Here is a 20825-nt window from a genome sequence, read left to right as displayed (position 1 = left end):
CAGTAATAAACATAGTAATGTAATACTATTCTCATACATAATAATCCTATTAAATAAACCTTCCAGATTCAGCTCATTATGATTTGTGAATATGAACCGCTTAATCTCGTCCCTAATGTAATAGTTTGGATTTTGGGGGAAGTTGGGACAATCCACATTAGAAAACAGAAGGTAGGTTAGATACTTTTAATGTTCTTGACTACGATTTTGCAGTAGGTGGCTGATCTAAGTACTGATAGTGAATCTCCTATGTTCATATGCAAAGCATAGGAGTTGTAAATACTGGGTGATGCATGTTCTAATTTGAGCTTTTAGCTTCTGTATTTTTCCAATTCATATGTTGATGACTTGACCTGAGAGCCAAAATGAGTGGCTCCTGATAGAAGGAAAATAACATATTACTGCAGAGATATCAGGGGTACTGAAAAGTTTCATAATATTCACATATGCAGCAGGATTGTAATTTAGATACCATTTTCAGTCTAATTTTCTTTAGGCTGTGAAACTGAGTTTTTGTCTTGACTGAGAAGGTAGTTCGAACTCCTGTAAGAATTTTTGGTGTAGTCCTCAGAATGCTTTATTGCTGTGCTCATGTGAAGGTAAAGTAACAGTTGTGTACTTGTCATATTTTCATTAATTTAAAAACCCCAACAAGGAGCTACTAATTTTGAACACTACATATTACATCTCTTAATCAAAAATTGCCATTCTTCTGTCAGGTATTAACTGAAGGAAGTCTTCAACATATGGTTTGGCAGTTGAGAGGACAAATTGACAGTTGCTTGTTATGCTGTACAAAATGTGAACATGGGTTAAGAAGGATTGCAACCCTCAATCTGACTTTTTTTGGTAATTTACTTAATGTGACAGCATCTTGAGTTTGAAAAATTAATTATATAAAAAAGGTGTGATGCCTATGCACTTCACTGCTATGGGATATCTTGACAATCTCGTGCAAGGAAAAAGTATTAAGGTAACTTTGGTGAACTGGCTAGCATTTTCGTTGTGCAAGTGTGATGTGAGGACTGTCCAGGTGCCCTTAAGTCTCATGGAAAGCAGAGAAGTATCTGGAAGATGGTTCTACACTGAGTAGCAAGCAAAAATGAGGTAGTCCAGAAAAATGAGACTGATCCTTACTATGAGTAGGTGCTGGCTGCAGGAGGCTCTGATGACTCTTTGGATTTCAGGCAGAGGGTGGATCAGAAACATCCTTGCACCTTTACTGTAATGAAGGAGCACTTGGTCCTTCTGTATGCTATTTTCTACCCTGTTTTGTCTATATGCTGAAAAACTTCTTAGTGGAGGAATGATACTTTTGTAGTCATGGCTGAAGTTTTCAGCTTTCTATGATATCTTAAAAACATAGTGATCAAGATTTTGCATTGCATGCTGAGCAAATTACTTGGGTACCAGTGCTATTTCAATGCATCTTGATTTTCTGTATGATAAATTCACTGTGTGGGAGAATGCACAACAGCATTGAACAAACTCTTAGGGTTGTTTATGCAATTTAGAAGACTTTGGAAGGTAATTTCATTAATCCCCTGCTGATCCTGCTCCAAAAAATGTGTATTAGCCAGAGGATATAAATACATGAAGATTTACACTAGCTCCACATACCTGCAATTTTACTAGTGCTAAGATGCTGTTTTCCATATTCAATCTGTTTCTTGAAGCAGAATTAATTACCTTGTTTTCCTCAAGTATTTACATAGATTGCATACACTTGCATACTTTAGCATAAAAAAGTTTAAAATGCACACTTCCTGATTATGAAGAAGAAATAATGACTTAATAGCCTTAACATCTATAGCAAAACGCTTCAGAGGAAATAAGTTTTTGCTATGCATGGCAGTCTGATAAATGAGGCAGCTACTTATGAATTTGTTGTCTCTGTGTTGTTTTTTTTTTTTTTAGATCAAAGATATCTATTTTTACCTTACCTTTTTTTTTCATCTATTGAATGGTGAAAATTACGTTACTGTGTTCAGAACATGAATTCAGTCTTATTTAAGATGGACAGTGTACCAGTGGCACTGCTAGTAATGGTGCCAACAGCAACTGAGTTTTACTTAAGCATTTTGTTCTCTAGATCTCAAGTGCTTTATAGAGGAAATTGTAATAACCTGTGTACTAAACACATGTTTTTGTCTCTGTTGGGTTTTATTTTTAGAGGAAAGTTTCCTTACATCTTGTTGTGCCTTAGAAGAAAGTAAAACATCTTATTAAAGCCTGAATAGTCAAAATCAGGATTTGATCATAAGGTGCTAGTTGTATTTACTGATTGTTCCATAAGTGAAGAAACAATCTGTTTTGTTGGCCATTGTGATAATGAGATCCCAAAAGGCATAAAGCTTCTCCCTCTCCTACCCTTCCCCACCAAATGTTTGATTTTAATAGGTAACAGCCTATTAAACACCCAGACTCAGTATCCGGGTGTTAAAGTACTATTTGTGGGGAATTCAGCATGTTTCAAGAGCTTAAGAATAATAGGCCACCCCTATTGAACTCTGATAGAGCCTGTAAGTGACCCTGTTTCAGACTTCTGTCTTCTCATCTCTCCTCATCCAAAAGCAGTTTTGATGGTACTTGTCTGACATTACACCAGTGGCTGAGTGGATGTTCTTTTCCACAGGAGCTAATACAATTAATACAGTCTTTCAAAAGGATAGATGAAGAGTTAAAGGTCTGCCTTTATCTAATAAATTGCCCTAATTTTAAATTGTTAATAAACTTTTTGCCTTTAAGATTTCTCATGACAGTTTCTGAATCTGTCTATCATCTAATTCAATTAAGCTTGTTTGGACTAGAGACTTGTATGCACTAATCATGAAATTTGTGGGGGATTTTATTGTGTGGGCCACAGGAAGGGGCTGCCTCCCCTGGATCTGCCAAACCTTGCTTCCTTCACCGTGTGTGCTTGTGCACTGTAGCCCTGTCTGCTCTGTGGCTGTATTTGAAAGGCCACAGCCAACAGGTGGCTTTCCACTGTCTTTTCACATGGGTGAGTTTTTGCTGATTGCATTCACTATCACTTTAACTAGTGTAGATATTTTAGTCTTAATTCAGCACTGATGTTTGGGCTTTGATATTCAGCAGATAGTCATGACCTTGTAGTAAGGTCTGAGAAATATTGCCAGACCCCTTAGCATGCTTGCTCGTGAGTGGCATTGGGGAGTTAGTCTGTCTCTTCATCCAAGAGAAGTTATTCCAATTGCTGTCTGGCTTGCCAAGTAGGTTTATATGCAAACTATAACACGTTCCAAGCATCATTGCCAAGTTAGTGTTTTGTTCAGGAACATATGAGTTCATGTCACTGATTTTGGGACCTAAGTAAAGCTGTAGCCTTTTTTTTTTTATCCTGCCTGAGAGCTCTGCATGATTGTTTTCCCAAGAGAAGACTGGACACTTCTAGCAGGTCTGTGGCCTTTGCTGGGACACAGCTGTAACTGTAAGGGGGTATGAGGATGACTCACTTCCCAACTCCGTCCCAAAGTTTAAACTTTAAAAGAAGATTCTTTGATTACTGCTTAACCTTGACAGGGGTTACAAATACAACTTCCCATTATATGATGAATATAGCATTTCCCTGCCTCTAGTAAAATGCAACACTTAGTCATAGCAAAGTGCTAATGTTTAACTTCTTGTAAGTTCTACTCTCAGGACGTTTCGGTACAGCGCCATATAAATTTATTAACTCTGGGCAGCATTTTAGATGTAATGCAGAGCCTAGTGCTTTTCAACATCCCCTTCTTTTAAGGCTGTGTTAAGTCATGCTGTCCAGTTTCACTAAGAAAGATGTTTGTAAAAAGTAGTTTATTCCTTTAGTGACACATTGCATATGTTACATCTGGGCAGGTTAAGACTGTAACTCTTGCTCAAACATCTGTACAAGGAACGGCCTTCCATTATGGTCAGCTCCCAGAGGTTCAGTTGTGATGCTGAGAGCCAGATTTTCAATAGTTCTGCACATGTCTTGTCGCAGCTTGTCGTGTAGGTAAAAAAACATGATCTCATTGTTTCCAAGCTTGTTATGCATTATTGTCATTTCACTCCCAATGTTACTGCAACTAGCTGGTGGTGAAAAGCTGCAGTTGTGTTTTGTAGATAGAAGACCAAGAGCAAATTGCCCTGTTTTGCAGTGAGAGATGTTTCCTTTGCAACTGGCTTATACTCATCCCCACTCATGCATGGATACAATTTAGAAAAATATGCTGCTATCTGTAGTTTGATTAACTTTATTGACTCCAGTCCCAACTTTCACTCCATGCTAGTAGTAGGTATGTAAAAACTTTTTTAACGTCTTTCTTTTACTTTCTGAAAATACTGTGAGTAAATTTTGCACCTAATCTTCCTGCATAAATAGTGAGTTATGTGTAACTAGTGTGTTATTTATTATCTTATTTACAGAGCAGCATATGTTAACTATTATATGTTAGAGGACAGTTAGTTTTGCAATATATTATGAAGAATATCCATGACATGCTTTTTGCTTGAAACTCTGCCAAATCTCAAGATGCTTCTTTTAAATTCAGCACTTGTCCAAGTAAAAGCCCCACGGCTTCAGGGGAAGATTAGGCTCAGTCAAAGCTGATAAGGCCCTCTGGAATTGCCTATAAAGTAGAAAGCTCTTCTGTGTGTGCTTGACTCTGAGTGTATATTTGTGTGTCTGGCAGTCTAAAATGATAGCTCAACTCCATTTACTTTGCTTGAGATGGAATTTCTTTACTTATTTATGCTGCTACTTCATTTTCTTTGTCCTAGTAAAGGATGAGCTATATAAATTAATACGAACAGTAATTTGATTTTTGGTGTCTCTTATTATGTCACGGGGACGATCTTGGTAAAAGAAAAGGGCACAGGTTCCACCTGTGAAAAGGCAATAATAGAGTGGATTAAGTTCTTTAAGTTCAACATGGGGTTACAGTTGGCCGACAAAGTTACAGCATTGGATGGTTTCCAAGCTACCGTAGATACAGCTGGTCACAGAGAAGCAGCTGAGAGCATCCATTCTATTGTGCTCCTTTCTCCATATGTGGGATGTGTACTAAGATTTACATTTGTATCAGAACATTTTTGAAACTTAAAGACCATTGAAAAAAATGTAATGAAATAAGTCACTGCAGTGGTATGAAAGACTTTTATGCATTAATTCTTTAATCTTACTCTGAGCCTGACGCAGTACAACTTCCCTTGGTTATCCTCTTAAATTATGAAAGAGACCTGCACAGCAAGAATAATCCAAGTTCTGGTTGTTTTGACATCTGCTGGAATCTTCTTTTATTGTCATTATGTACTGCACTCACATCTCAACCTGAAGTATGTCCAGTGGATGAAAGACAAGCTGCTATATTTCATGAGTGTAGTCTCACGAGAGTGTTTAAAACATGGGATATTGCCCTTTCTTTGAAGGTTTTTTTGGGGGTAAGTTTGCTATTGGAAATAATCGAGACTAAGGAGCAGGATGTAGCCCAGGATAATAAAAATATTTTACTGGTGTCTGTCAGGTTGAATAATCTCCTTGGAAACCAAAGCCTGTATTACTGCTAAAGTTCACAGGCAGCTGCAAGATGTAGACCAAGTGAATATATTGCTTCCTCTTTATAATTTTTGGTCTTTTTTAATTGTGTACCTCCTGTGTTAATTGACATTTATAGTTTAGGAGTAAGGCAGTCCTAGCACAATTTTTATTTATGTTTTTACTTTTGCTTGTAAGCAATAATTGTGCTGCTTTGCTGCTGTTATGCAATAGAGACTTATTGAACCTTTTAAAACCACTTATTATTTTTTGTAATTAGAACTAACTTGTGCAGCTGTCACTAAGCTCCTCGTCAGATGATATATTTATTATGTTAGAAATGAGAGGAGGCACGTGAGTAAGACTTTGAAAGGAATATACGTTGCTCAGGGTAGGGTTTTATGTTTAAATGGGTGATCAGCATGTGTGTGAGACCAAGATGATTGCTGTACCAGTGCCTGACTAGTTATGTGCTGCCTTTAATCCTGTGATATTGTGTTTCATTGTCTCCCAGTACACTACTGTCACAACTGAAATAAAAACCCTCTGAATTCAATGAACACTTTAATCTGTCATCATAATCACGAACTCTTGTCAATCATGGCTTAAAAGTTAAGCATGCGGATCAAGTCTGCAGTAAGAGGAGACACCTGGACTCCACATTGTAAGTGGAGATAGTCTAGGATGCTAAAAATTGGTTTCATTTGTGTTTTACAGTTTTAACTGAATGCGTTGTTGATGTTGTTGTTCTTCATCTTTAAAAACCTGGAAAGGTTACTCAGTGGCTTTGCAGGATGAAATTTTTAGAATAGTATGAAACTGATATGACAAATTATGTGATGGGAATTTTACTTGTTCATGGCAATACTTTGGATTTAGCTGAGAAGAAAATACTGAGAATACACGGAAAAGTTGAGTACCTTATGAAAATATCCCAAGTTTTACAAATGCACTAAAACTGAAAGAGACCATAGTCACTTCAAAACCTTTATTAATTAAAACCTGTAATTGTTGAAAATTCTAGCAACACTCCTGTTTTATGATGAGCATTCAGAGTAATCTGTCATCCTTAATTAATGTTATTTTCATCACTGCCAGTGAAAATAACATCACCAGTTGTGATCAGGGTTGTGAGGACCTGACATGTTGTTACCATTGCCTCTTCTCTGTAGTTGTAAGACTGGGTTTTCAGTGGCTTACCTTTATGCCAAAAAGCAACTGAAGTCTGTTGTTTTTTCTTTGCAAGCAGGACCAGATGTTTAAGAACTAAAGCTAAAGGAAACATATTCTGGCTTTACCTCTTCTTTGTCAATTAAGTCTCACATAGCTGTAATTTGGAGTGAAAGACTGAGATTTAACCTCGGCTGATAACAGGTCTATGTGACCTGCTGTTGTCATGTGTGGTTAAAAGATGGCAGCCCAACTTTCACCTAATTAGAAGCCTTGGAAACATCATTCTTTTCATATGCTAAACATATCCCATGTTTTCACTGAGGTGAGCTATCCCAACTGTTCCAAAGCAAAACTAGCAGCCTGTGTTTCATCTACCAAGAGTACGGAGAGTGTGTCTGATCCTGGTGTGGGTGCTTGAGCAGCACTTTTGTCCAGCTGTTGCACCTAGCTTGCTGCTGTACTGGGCCTGGCAGCTGAGAGCCACATGGCCAGCAAGGAAAAAGTATGCAAAAAAAGAGCAAAACAAAATCAGATTGATGAAATGTGAAGGGAAAAGGACATGAGGAATGTGGTGGGAAGTTACAGCAGAAGGAATAAATTTGTGTAGCACTTGTGAGGAAATAGAAAAAGCCTTTTTAAGTCTACCATGGTGTGGGGATTTCAGGTCTTGTGTGGCCCACAATCTAAGCCTATGGTCACACTGCTGTGATGTGGGAGAAGTCTCCTTTTTTTCTTAAGGAGAGATGTACACATTTAGTTGGTTGAGGAAACTTTGAGTCCATAGGTTTCCTCAGGTTGGAGTGAACCTTCAGAGAAAGGAATGACCAAAGTCTCCCATGCACATACAAGGCCATGAAAGGCTTTGATGAAAAATCACTCAGACACACAAGCAGCATTGAATCCGCAGCCAGGATGGCTGGCTGCTCCCTGCTACTGCATGGAAAGGTAGTTGCCATTCACTGGGATTGAGGGAAGTACTGACTGCCATGGAGAAGTCCTCATTTCACAGCTACACGACCTAGAATGCTGCAGTCCTTCTCTGTCCTTACCTGCAACTGATGTTACTCTGTAGATAGAAGGGAAAGAATGGCTTGTTCTTGGGGTTTGTAATTTGACTCTCTACTTGAGCCCTATTTCTTCCAAATCACTGCATTTGAGAAGGATAATATGCTTTGCATCATTGTTTTGTTCTAATTATTTGTTATTATTTGTTCTAGTTATTTTCATGATGGCAGAACTTTGAGATATAACATGACTTCCTTAAGGGTGGATGGAGGATTAGCTTTTAAGGACTTCTAAGTCTGAGGATTTTGCTTTTATATGACTGCAATTGTACCATGTAGTTATTTTACCATCTGGCTGGCTGTGTGTCTTCAAAAAGGTCTAAATTTCTTTCTGAAGTTAATTCAAATTCTGTTGAGGCTGAAGAGTAGTTTAATTCTGATACCTTATTTCTTATTTCATCCACGTTATCTGAAAAAGTTAAATGAAGCTTAAATAGTTTTTCTCAAGATGACATATGCTTTTTGCATCATAGGGCCAACTATTGATATGGCATGATAATAATACAATGGAATGGCCAGTTGAAATGATAATACTGTCATGCCTTGCTAGTATAGAATAGCTATCCCTACACGGTTCAGCTGTCCCTCAGCAATATTTGTCAGCCAGGTGATAGCAGCTATTTCTGTGTTTGCATGATGACCATGTGTGCTTGGAGTGTTATATGTTCATTAAAATAGTTTAACAGCCTTAGCAATAAAATTTAGTCTGTAAGAACCATCAAACTGTTTCAGCTCAGGCTACTGGGATCTATTTCAGACTACTTATTCAAAATAGATCATAATTATATCTGGATACAAATGCTGGGATCTGCTGTGCATTGTTTCATTGGTTGCTTTATAAATGTGAATCTTCACCTCTGACAGTATTTTAACTATCATCAGTTACTTGTGTTCTACCACAGCTCTGTGCGGATGCAGTAACCTGTAAAAAAAGCAAAGTTCAAGATTCTACTCTTTCTGCATTGTTAAGTCTTCCTAAAATGAGCTCACATAAGCAGCAGTGTTTCTTACCCCAGTCCTTCTACTATTGACCAAAAAAGAAAGAGAGAAAATGTCATTATGATTGAATTTTGGAACAGTAACATACTGTGAGACTCCTGTGATTCAGGAAAATTTTGATGAATGTATGATTGGGTTAGTGAAGGCATTCCTAAAACTACAGTTGTGGCCAAGGACATGGACAAAGTGTTGGCATACATAGGGATAAAGTCAAATTAAAAATAGGCTGTAGCTCTATTAGGGAAACCAGTGGCTCCATTTTTGCTGTCCCTACAGAGCATGAAAATCACAATAACATAAAAATGCAGAGAAAAAACGGTGGGGAGAGGATTTGTAGAAAGAACAACTTGCTCTCACACCTCTTACCTCTGTTAGTAAGGGCATGTGTGGTATCTGTAGAAAGCAGGTAACCCACCTTATAATATGGCTTTACGAGAAGATGCATCTGATATTTTATGTAGTGTTTCATGAACTCAGGCTTCAGGTTGGGATGGGGATGGTAGCCAGCAGAGCGCCTAAAGGGGAATATCCATTAGGAACTCAAGCATCTAGCCCTAGGGAGCAGCACCAGAAACATTCACAAAGTTCTCAGGCAGCTTCAACCCAAAGAATTACCTGAGAGGTTGGCAGGAAAATCGTGACTTCAGACACTCCAGTGCCTGGGTCTGAAAATAACGAAACGGGTGTAATAAATTCATGCCAGAAAACTGTAGCTGTGAGGAGTGCAGCTGGAGGGAGAGAAAAGTGGAAGTTGTGTGGTGTTTAGGGAGTGTTCAAAACCCAGAATTATTGTGAACTGTCAGCTGTAGCTGTTCTAGAAGGAAAGCATCCTTGGATTTAGAGGTGAGATGGAAAACAGCTGGTGACGAGTGGAGTCCCTCACAGCTCCCTCTTGGACCTGGTACACTTTAATATCTCTGTGAGTGGCATAGCCAGCAAGATTGAGAGCACCCTCAGCAAGTTTGTAGATGACACGAGCTGAGCAGTGCAGCTGACACAACAGAAAGACAGGATGCCATCCAGGGGGACATGGACAAGCTGTAGAAGTGGGCCCAAAAGAACCACATGGGGTTCAACAAGTCCAAGGGCAGAATGCTGTACCTGGATCAGGGCAATCCCAGGTGTGACTCACGACTGGGAGAAGAACTCATTGAGAGCAGCCCTGTGGAGAAGGAGTTGGGGATTCTGGCAGGTGACAAGCTGGACATGAGCTGACAGCATGTGCTCAGAGCCAGAAAGCCTGGGCTGCATCACGAGAAGCAAGGCCAGCAGAGTATACTGTGTCCAGCTCTGAGATCCCCAGTATTAGGATATGGATCCCTTGGGGTGAGTCCAGAAGAGGTCACAAAGGTAGTCAGAGGGCTGGAAACCTTCTCCTGAGAGGACAGACTGAGAAAATTTGGACTGTCCAGCCTGGAGAAGACTCTGGGGAGCCCCCATTGTAGCCTTTCAGTACCTAAAGGGGGCTTATGAAAAAGAGGGAGAAAAACTTTTTACACAGGCAGATAGTGCTAGGACAAAGGGCAACAGTTTTAAAGAAAAAAAAAAAAAAGAGATTTCGATTAGATGTTGGGAAAAAATTCTCTACTGTGAGGGCGGTGGAATAGATAACCCAGAGAAGCTGCAGGTGCTGTTTCTCTTACAGTGTTCAAGACCGGGTTGGATGGGGCCCTGAGCACCTGATTTAGTGGGTGGCATTCCTGCCCATGGCGGTGGGGTTGGAACCAGATGATCTTTAAGGTTCCTTTCAAGCCCAACCTTTCCATGATTCTGTGAAAGTATATACATTTTTTGTGTGTGTGTGTGTGGGCAGGTCTGGCTGTTTCGCAGGTGACGATAATGGGATTCTTCCTCAGTGGCATCTGGTACTAGTGAAATTACATTATGCTAGATGTCTGTAATCAGGTGGTATTTAGCATGTACAGACTTAGGCCAGTCAGGTTGCTTTGTTGTGGGGATCAGACAGACTCAGTTTTGACATTTCCTCAGCCAAGTTGCATAATAGTTTCTGACACGTATCCAGGCCCTGCAGTGCAATGATACTTCACGGTGAGCCAAATAGATGATGTACTGTGTGTGAAACAATGGATGTTATTTATCCAGCCAGGACTCAAAATGGGGTAATTCTATGAGGTAGGAAGTTCAGGCAGGCTGTCACAGAGACACTGAGGTACAAAGAACACTGACATGTCAGGTGGAGTGGTTATGCAGAGTGTGAGAAAAGAGGAGTCCAAGTTTTACATGAGTTACAAAAGCTGAGAAAAGAGGGGAGAGCAGAAAAGGCTGATGAAGCAGCCTGCAATAGATCCCTGCAGAGTTTACATGAACGTGCTCAGCCTTGGAGACAGAAATCTTCCCATTGGTGGCAGTGCTGTGAGAAGGGACCACAGGTGTGTCTGTTGAATCTCAGGTTGCCCAGACAGGCATCCACTGGGTGTGTGCTCTGCCCACTGGGATGTTTCAGTGCTGTTTGCTGGAGGTGGTGACCATCCTGGCAGGTGGAGGCTGGCAGGATGGAGCACTCACATCACCTGGAGCCATCACACTGCTCGTGGCATGTGTATTTCACAGGAGGAGGTGTCAGGCTCAGGAGCTGCCGTTCTGCTCTGTTGCCTACCTGCAGAGCTGATGGTCCCTCAGCTCTGGGGCAGAGGTGCCAGTTTTCTGGAGAGGCTCTCCTCTCCTCTCCCTGTGAGCAGTGGGGGGTTGGCTCCCTTCAGTGCCTACTCCTTCCTGAGTCAGTTTGACAGGCAGAAATGTGAAGTGGGATAAAATGATGACAGCTGGGTTGTCCTTTGGAAGCTGAAAGGAAAGAGTTGGATCCATTTACAGCTTGGAGTGATGGAGCTTGAAATGCAACCAATAGCAGTTATTTTACCAATGTCAGAGTTGAATCAGAAAGGATGGCTTGGTTCGTATAGTTCGGCTGATTGCTGGATATTTTAATCCAGATGATTTTGGCAAGGCTGACAGTTTTATGCCTGACAATACTCAAGTAATTCTACTACCTTCAGCAAAGTTGCTCAGGATTTATTCTGAGAATGTAGTTGTGTTAATTCATTTTTCTGACTTGACAGGCAAAAATCTTGTGTTGCTATGACCTTCATGTGAAATGGGATGTCCTTTGAAATAGCCAGGAAAATATTCTTTTTCTTATGTGCGTGTGCAATACTCGTTACCTTTAACAGTAGCTAGGTGTATGTGTGAAACAACATATGAGTGATGTGCTGGGCATCAGTAAAAGAGGGAACAGGGTTCTGAACTCCTGTGTTATTCTTAGGCTGGTGCATGGTTTGGTGTAGCTCCTCGTACTTGCAGTGACAATGAGAAGCTTCTGGAGAGTCTTATAACCAAAGATGTTTCCTTTGATTTGATAATGCCACTGTAATTCTTTCCAAAATTAGGAGAAACTTGACATTCTAGATCAGCTGGTGACCAAATGGCCAAGCATTTGATGTTCCTGGCAGGTGCTCATGGAGGAACTCTATGTCTTACCCACCAAATGTGGTGTTTTTGTGGTTTTTTTTTTTTTTTCTATCTGCTGTTTCTAAAATATAGAATTTTTTGCTGTAGATATAAAGTTAAAGAGTATGGGTGCTTTTGTGCAGTATGGGAGGGGGTTTTAAATTTGTGGGGTTTTTTTGTTTGTTTGTTTTTTTCTTCTATCTGCTGTTTCTAAAATATAGAATTTTTTGCTGTAAATATAAAGTTAAAGAGTATGGGTGCTTTTGTGCAGTATGGGAGGGGTTTTTAAATTTGTGGTGTTTTTTTGTTTGTTTGGCAAATTCTTACAGTAGGTAAGAGCTACTTTTTGAGTGGCTGACATTTTGTGCTTGAGAAGATATATTTAGATAAATAATTGACTTTTAGTTTCAATTAGCTTTAGTTTCTTTCAATTCCAAAATTCTCTTCATAAATATGGAATAGCAGTGGCATTATTTTTTTTTAATTGAATGGAAAAAAAAATTCTTTCTAAATTTTCTGTTGATAACAATTAGTTTCAGAAATGGTTTTGGAAGAATAAAATAATTTCAGATAGCTTTTCAGGTATTATAATATAATTTCATGTATAATTCAACTAAATTAGGTTGAAAATGAAAACCAGGTGGTCTGGCCTTTTATTCTTACTCCCTATAGGTAGGTAAATGTAGTGATCCTGGAAAAACAGTGTTTAGCCAAAATTGGCTACTATAAACAAGCTTTTGCTTATTGCTCTGTATCATTAGTGTTTATTGACCCAACTCACTCCACTGAGATTCAAACTCCAATTTTTCTTCCTAATATTTATATTTTTAATATGAAAATATATTTTAAAACAAAAAACCTTTAAAATCATCTGTAATAAATTCAGTTCAGCATAGACATTTCTGATACTGTTGAAGAGACTTTTTTTTACCCCAGGCAGGAAAGTTCAGAGTAGTTGTGTCATGTTGAGTGTTTTGTGCAAGCTGTAAAAATCTGTGGACTTGATGTATGCTGACATTGTCCGTAATACAGCTTTATTCACTTCTCCTTCTGCTGTGATGAGTCTCCACCAAATCCTCCAATTAGTGCAAAGTTATAAAATTATAGACAGATGGAAAATTAGTATTTATAGAAAAATGCCCACGGTTTTGATAGCTTGAAACTGTTGCAGCTACAGATGATGTGTTAGCAGTTGAGATTTAGAGAAAGCAGCCTGTTCAGAAAAACATGAAAGCTTGTGTACTTTCTGAAGCAGAAGGTCATCTAGCAATGACCATAAATTTCAGAGTTAGTTTTCTGTGAATTGAAACCATCTGTGGCAAACAGTTTAAAATGAATTGGCTTCTATTAGTAAAAGTTAAGTAAATAGATGAATATACAGAAATTATTTCCTCAAGTGGTCATCAAAATCAAAAAAGCTTGCAAGATCCATCTCTCATCTCACAATTGATTAGAGTTTTGCAAATGCCACCACCTTGACAGACTTGAATAGTGCACAAATCAAAAAAGTTTCAATGAGAGAGAGAAGAGATACCTGTCAGTCAGTGGCCCTGAAATACTGCTGGTCTGATGGTCAGGGGCAGTGGTATGGTTTCATTAATATTGGTCTAAGTCCTGAGTAATTTTCCTACCCTCAGCAGTGTGGTTACTTTGGAAACATAATAATAATAATGGTAATTTTTCTGATGATTCACACATTTAAATCTAATAATCTTAGAATAACATCTTAGAAGGGATCAGCATTTGATGACAAAGGAAAGAGCTGAACTGGAGCTTGCTTTTTGCTGTCCCTGTATCCAGGTAAACTAGCAACATAGTGCTCTATGAAAGTCTGATTTTCTGGACAGATTTAATTCCTTCCTAAAATTCATAGCATGAAGTGACCTTCAGGATTTTCTCTTAGTGACTTTAATATGTTTTGCTGGTGTGTAGCCAAAATTTTTAATTTCCAAGTGCTGTTCCTTTCTCAAAAGCAAACCTGGTAGTAGACTTGTTTGTGTGTGTGCACACCTATAGCACAATAAAATTTTAATAAAAGAAAATATCACCACCCTGTTTTGGAGAATATTATTGCTGTATGCACAATGAAATGTCATTACCTGGAGAAGAACATTCTAGGTTCATGTTGAGTCCCAATTGCTCTACATCTGTGTTGTGAGCTTGGGTACAGCCCAGGAAATCTCCACAGAGGGCCTCTGCAGGGCTGTGCGCATGCGGGGGACTCTAAGGAGTTTTGGTGTTGTGGGGGGAGGAAGAAGAGGTGCACTATAGAAACTTACTGTGTCTGTAACATTCTGTTCCCTGTGAAGAAGTTTCTCTAGATATCCCTTGCAGGAGGAAGTTGCAAGATTCTCCCATACTTAAATGACACTTTTACTATTTTTCATTTGTGCTACTGATTCTGAATATCCCAAGCCATTCTTGCCTTGTATGATATTGTTGTCTTAAACTTCTGTTGCATCATGCCACTACTGTAATTATTGGAATAGACCAGGGTTTTATTCAAATTTATAATGCTCCGATAGGAGTAAACCTCTCTGCATTCAAGACAAGATCTACTTTTCTGTATTCTTCCTCCTTTCTCCTCCTTTTTATCCTCCCTTCAACTTTCTCTTTTCTTCTCCCCTCTTCCTTTATAAAGCAATAGTATTTTATTCACCTGGAGAACTAATGTTGTTTCATACATGTCTTGAAATCATTTCACTAGTGCTGCTTTTCAGCATCTTAGTCTCTAAGCCAGATTGCTGCAAATATGTAACGCAAAGCTATTTAAAAGCTATGGCATGATGCTTCACATGATTTGTAAAGTTTAAAGTAGCAGGCCATTTGCACAAAACCACCTGTGCATCTCATATCCATTACAAACGGTGAGATCCAGCCACAGCAGAGGTACTTGTGCTCCTGCACGCGTCGCTGCTTCTGGAAATTCCACCCGTGTGCTCTCCTCTCTTCTGCAGCTTTCAGAGTCCCACCTGTGGTTCTCTTTTCAGAGCAGCCAAGTTTCAGGACTTGTGTCACCCCTACAGCTGCTGCTTCTCTTCCAAGCTGTACATGGAGAAGTGCAAGTGTGCTTTTGTGGCACCTTCAGGAACAGTATGTCAAGGTTACCAAGTAGAGGAGGGAAAGTCTGCAGTCTGACATCTGAGATCTGCAGTTTTTGGAAAAAGATATTGAAGGCAGAAATGAAGGACAGAAGGGATTTTTCCTTTTTTTTTTTTATTTCAGAGGTGACAGCAGAAGCTGGATATATTATGTAAATATTTGTGGAGAAAGGACAATGAGAAACAAAGACTTCTCAGCAAAAAGCATGCAGCAACTAAGCCATTGTTTTGTCTGGCAAATAAACAGATATAAACTGGAGGCAAAGCACCATACACTGGGTCTGGCAACATGTACATTGTTGTTAAATGTTTGGGGGATGGCAAGCCAAGCGATGATTTCTTCATCTCTTGCATATCTTCAGATAGAGGCTGAAAGCAAATTCTAGAGAATTTACTCTTACAAATAAATACTAATATTTTGGCTTAATGCAGGAATAATTTCATAAAACTTAATGTCCCACAATATATTTGGTTTAGGATGACTGAAGGAAGGGTGCAGCAATTCTGAGGAAGACATTTTTGAGAGAAGAAAAGGAACAATTTCTTCTATGGGGTTCGTGGTGGAAGGCATGAGAATTGATGGGATTCAGTGCAGCGCGTTGGACATAAAGAAAAATGTTCCACTTGTCAGAACAGTGAAATATTGGTGGGGGGAAAAGCCCGTGGAAGTTGCAATAAAAATTTAGATGTGGTTAACTTTTTCCTTGAAAAATAGGGATGAACTGGATGACTTTTAAAGTTTCTCCCAGCCTTTTTTCAGGGAGCCTGTAGTGGGTACCATAGCTGTCAAATTTATCACAAACTTCCTAAACCTTATTTGGGTTATCTTCAGCCAGTGTCTCTGAACTTCATATAGTGCATCAGTCTAATGCCCTTACATCCAAACAAATTGTACTCTACATGTAATTTCAAGGGGAAAAGTTACTATCTACCATCTTCTTTTTAGGTCCTCCAGGGAAAAGAGGTAAGCGGGGAAGAAGAGGAGAGACTGGTAAGTGTTTAATTTCATAAGATCTGTTGTCATTTGGTGTCTGTTTTTGTGAGGATGCATACCCAGCATGCCTTGCTTTTTAGTTGTAATGCATGTGTGCTCTGATAAAAGAAATCTGAAACTTCTCTGGTGAAATGTTGTGACCCTTGGCATGTATCTGGTGGCCTTCCAGATATTTCTCAAGTCTTGGGCACCCTTAATTTGCAGGCACACTTCATAATGCTCAACGCGGTGCCTTTGGTAACAGGTCGGTAACTGTCAAGGCCTTCAGGGGTGTTCTCACACATGCACAAGTTAGAATAACTCCATGTAAGTCAGTAGTTGGAATACTGTGTCAGTGTTACATCAGGCCCCTTTGGTTGGAGGAGAACAATTTTATAAGGAAATAACAAAGGAAATAAAATTCCTTGTATGGAGAATGTTGATAATCAGGGATGTAATGTGATAAGTAGACTACTCTGTGTGAGAGAAGTTATTTTATAGAAATGAGCAGTTAAGTTCTAACAGAAATAAGAAAAACATTTGTTGGTTCATTACCCTATACCAGGGAGGTTGCTGTTGATAGAAACCTGCTGCTGGTGTGGCTTGAAATTGCATTTGAGGCAAAGTTTTGAGATGCTGAGCACCTCTTGCTGTTGACATTCACAGGAATTGAATCAATTACCTTGTGGGATTGAGTTTTTCATCAAGGTGAACTTTCTGAAGGCAATGCAGTAGAAAATGAGCGTTTCTATTCTCCTTGGCTGTCTTGTCTAATCTGCCAGCTAAGAAAGTCTTCCAATCAACTTGATCTCTGTAAATCTTCTGTAGCCTTTCTCATCTATGTAAATGATAATTTATCTGGCTCTTAAAAACTATTTCCATATCTTCCTGAATCACAAAACTAAACCCAAGCCCTGCCAAAAGTTGATACAAATCACCTTTGTGTTTCCATTCAGTGCTGTCTTGGTATCTACTTCAGAGAAAGAGGCTATGATACAGAGGGAAATTCTGTGGTTGAAGATTGAGTTACAAATGATCCTGGAAATTACTTTGTGGGATGCTCATTGATTCATTTTAGATCTCAAATAAACACATGGTAAACCATTAATAAAAGAAACGGATCTCTCATTTAAAAACAGACGTGCACCTTAAAATGCTGTTTAAGAATGTTTGCCAGAATAAAGAAATTACCTTAGCTGCTGGACAATAAAAGTTGCATTGTTAAAACCAAAAGGCTGTCAGTATTAAAAGCAATCTCAAAGTACAGCTGCTGCTGTTTTATACTCCTTTTGCACTTCGCTTTATTCAGAAATTAGAGAGAGGCATAAAAGCTTAATGAAATGCTATTGATTTGGGAGCTGCAGCTGCTCACCTTAATAAGACTGAAATAGTAGATTTGATTTGTGGCCCTTTGATAATGTTTCCAAGAACTGCTACACGAAAGTCTTTGAGGTCTAAATAATTGAAAAAATGTGCAAATATCGCTTCACGAAGTGTGACATTTTAATAGGGAACATTTTATAAGTGTGCCTTGAGAGAGGAAAGAGATGAAAATAAAGTTCAGCACTGTCAGGTGGCCACTGAAACCTCCCCTCACAGGCAAAGTTGGAAGTCTGGAAGATGCTGGTACATGTATTCTCGAAAAGATGCCCAGGTTAAATGCCAAGGGTACTTTGTGCAATTCTGCAGCCAAGCTCTGATCCGGTGCTCACTGTGTGGTTAAGTGAAACTGGTGGTGTGGTTATATGTGCTTTATGTGGAGCCTGACAAAATGAATTGTATCCATGGCTGGTGTTTTTGGACTGGCATGAAATTGCATGGAAATAAATGGAGAAGCAACTTTCATAAGATTGCATGACTGTAATTGAAGATTTGTTAAGGTAAGTGCATGAATTTAGGCAGTAGTCATATTCACAAGTTTCAGAGCACTGCCAAAGCACAAGATTACTTAAGTGGGAAAAGGTGTGCCCTGTATTACCAGTGCTGCTCACTGACAATCCCAAGGCCTTGTGCTTGACTACTGTGTGTCTTTCTTCAGTAACTTCATAAGCTTACGTGTTCTTTCTTCTCTTTTTTTACCCTTTTTCCCCTCTCCCCCACCCCACAGGACCTCCTGTAAGTACAGTGATACATTGTTGGTTCTTCCAGAATCAGGCAGAAATCTGTTAGATCCTGTTAATTATCAGCGTGATAAAATGATCATGTATACTCAAGAGGGAATTTTGGTATTTATACATACACAATATCTTGGAGCTGAATAACTTAATCAGAAAGTTCGTTAAGAAAAGAGTCTCTAAACCAGTAAAGCTTTATGTTCAGCGCTCCAGATTGCCATTTGGATTCACAACTCCATGTAAGTATGTTATCTTCATTTTGCCTGTGACTTCATAACAGATACTTTACTGAAGTATAAAAAAATGTGTGAGTATTCTATCTTAAGCTCAGACCTGGCCACTTTTGCTGGGTAGTAACTTCCTCTGCATTTTTCACGGAGTCGTGGGGGTACGAGCTCCCTATTCTTTAGAGGCATAGAGACTGTTCAGCTCATTTCACTGTAATTGCTACTGAAGCTAATAAGTGCTCGTGTTAAATTATTATTAAATAGTGCTATTCCATTTAGTAAGTCAGTTGAATCTTGTGCTAATTCTTCTTGTGAGAAAATGTTTTCTTTCTTCTGCGGTTTTGAGGTTGTTTTGTTTTTTGCTTGGGTTTTTTTGTATGTCTTTTGTTTGCTTTTTTGTATATTCCCAGAGTAGGTCAAAAGTCTGACTTGAAGGACAGGACTAAGCACATATGTCTCAAACCTTTGTATCTGTCATGCCATCCATGTGCATCATCTGGTGTAGGAACATGACTGTTAAAATAGTATTTCTTTTACAGTTAGAAGCCTTCTATGTTTTTTTCCTTAATAGGTGAAATATTTCCACAATATTTTCAAGACCCTATCATCTGGCTATTCTGTGTTACATGCATGTTTAAGAATATTTAATTAATGTGTTGAATTCCTGCTGTGACCTAAAGATTTTACTGTAAACTGCATATATTGAGTCACGATATTACTTACCATTTTAAGACTTTGACCATGTGCTCAGCAGTTCATAGTGATAAATTCATTTAACAAGCCATCAATGAAAAGCCAGGCTTAATGCATAAAGGTGCTGTTTATTTGAGAAAAACAGTTTTCTCCAATTTCTTTTGCAGTCCTCCTGTGAAACACAAAGAGTAAACATAAATAATGATACAAGCTATTTTCCAATACCAAAGCAATGTGGCAAGAGTTTATGCCTCATTAAGAATGTCTCTGACTTTAGCTCCTCACTGTTTCATTATAGGTACATTAAAAAAACCCAAACAAACAATCCCCCAAAAATAAGTTGTAATCGTGGCAATATTAGCGCAAACCTGAAATAGGTTCCAAAACTGAATAATTTTAAGAAGTAGTGACTTTAAATTCCAAGTTTCATACTTGAAACCAACAAAACTTCATCTTGCTGACAGGCAGCAATGGTTTAGGTTGTTACAAGGCATAAAAAAGTGTAGTTTCTCTTCCTAATTAATTTCTATTTGCATAGACACAAATTAATGTCTATTTGCAGAGACACTGGCTAGGGGCAAGCGTTGTGAACCTAAGTATTGTTTTGACCTGGGAGACTGTTGTAATAGTTTTCATTTAAAATACCAAATATTTGTATATCCCACATTAAACTGGAGAGTTAGGTGTATGTTGTACTTTCAAAGGCTGCCACAGTTGCTCTGTTTATTTTCTTTGTACATGACTACTGAGTGGCACGCTCAGTAATAGCAGTGAGAGACTGGGGATTTTGAATATTTTTATGATCTTTTACAGCAGTCTCAGATTTCTTTTTTGCCATTAATGTTCTAGTGGAATCTAATACTTTATTACCTAAGCACTAAACTTTTTTTTTTGTATTAACTATATATTGCCTGTCAATTTACATGATAATTTTCTTCATAAAAAAACAGAATTTCACTGGGCATCAGAAGTAGCCAGTAGCTTTTTAGTCAGAGTGTTTATATAAGTTGAAACACATAATTTCTATTGCTAAAGCCTCATTTCTTCACTGTGTAGTACCTAACTCATATTCCTTGGTTTGAAATATCATCACATCCAAAAAAGTCAAGCAATTCACAAATTATTATTTCCTGATAATGTACTCTGCATGTTTGTTATGTCATATGTCATGACTGTGTTGTTAATGTGTCATACCATTTCATCTCATTCAACCAGGGTCCACCAGGGCGAAATGGCTATCCGGTAACTCATCATATATTTATGATAGCAATTTATGGTTACTCTGAAATCCTGTTGGTGTATTTTGGTTTCTCTTTATTACTGTCAAAAGGACCCTTTTTTTTTTTGTTTTGTTTTTTTGTGGTTTTTGTTTTTTGGTTTTTTTTTTGTTTTTTGTGTTTTTTTTTTTTTTTTTTTTTTTTTTTTTTTTTTTTTTTTTTTTTTTTTTTTTTTTTTTTTTTTTTTGATTTTTTTTTTTTTTTTTTTTTTTTCTTTTAAA

General features: G+C 38.5%; 1 protein-coding gene across 1 annotated transcript in view; it reads left to right on the top strand.

Annotated features, from left to right (window-relative positions):
* The window catches only part of COL25A1 (collagen type XXV alpha 1 chain), a 294304-nt gene that overhangs the window by 135132 nt on the left and 138347 nt on the right, over positions 1–20825 (top strand). Inside the window, exons 3-5 of the mRNA XM_041428005.1 lie at positions 16267–16311; positions 18401–18408; positions 20543–20569. Coding sequence (XP_041283939.1) covers positions 16267–16311; positions 18401–18408; positions 20543–20569 — 80 coding nt within the window. The remainder of the gene's footprint in view (positions 1–16266; positions 16312–18400; positions 18409–20542; positions 20570–20825) is intronic.

Source organism: Onychostruthus taczanowskii, unplaced genomic scaffold (assembly GCF_017590055.1).
Source record: "Onychostruthus taczanowskii isolate IOZ18803 unplaced genomic scaffold, ASM1759005v1 scaffold12, whole genome shotgun sequence".
Lineage (NCBI taxonomy): Eukaryota > Metazoa > Chordata > Aves > Passeriformes > Passeridae > Onychostruthus > Onychostruthus taczanowskii.
Note: the sequence above shows the minus strand (reverse complement) of the source record. Positions and strands in the feature narration are given on the sequence as shown.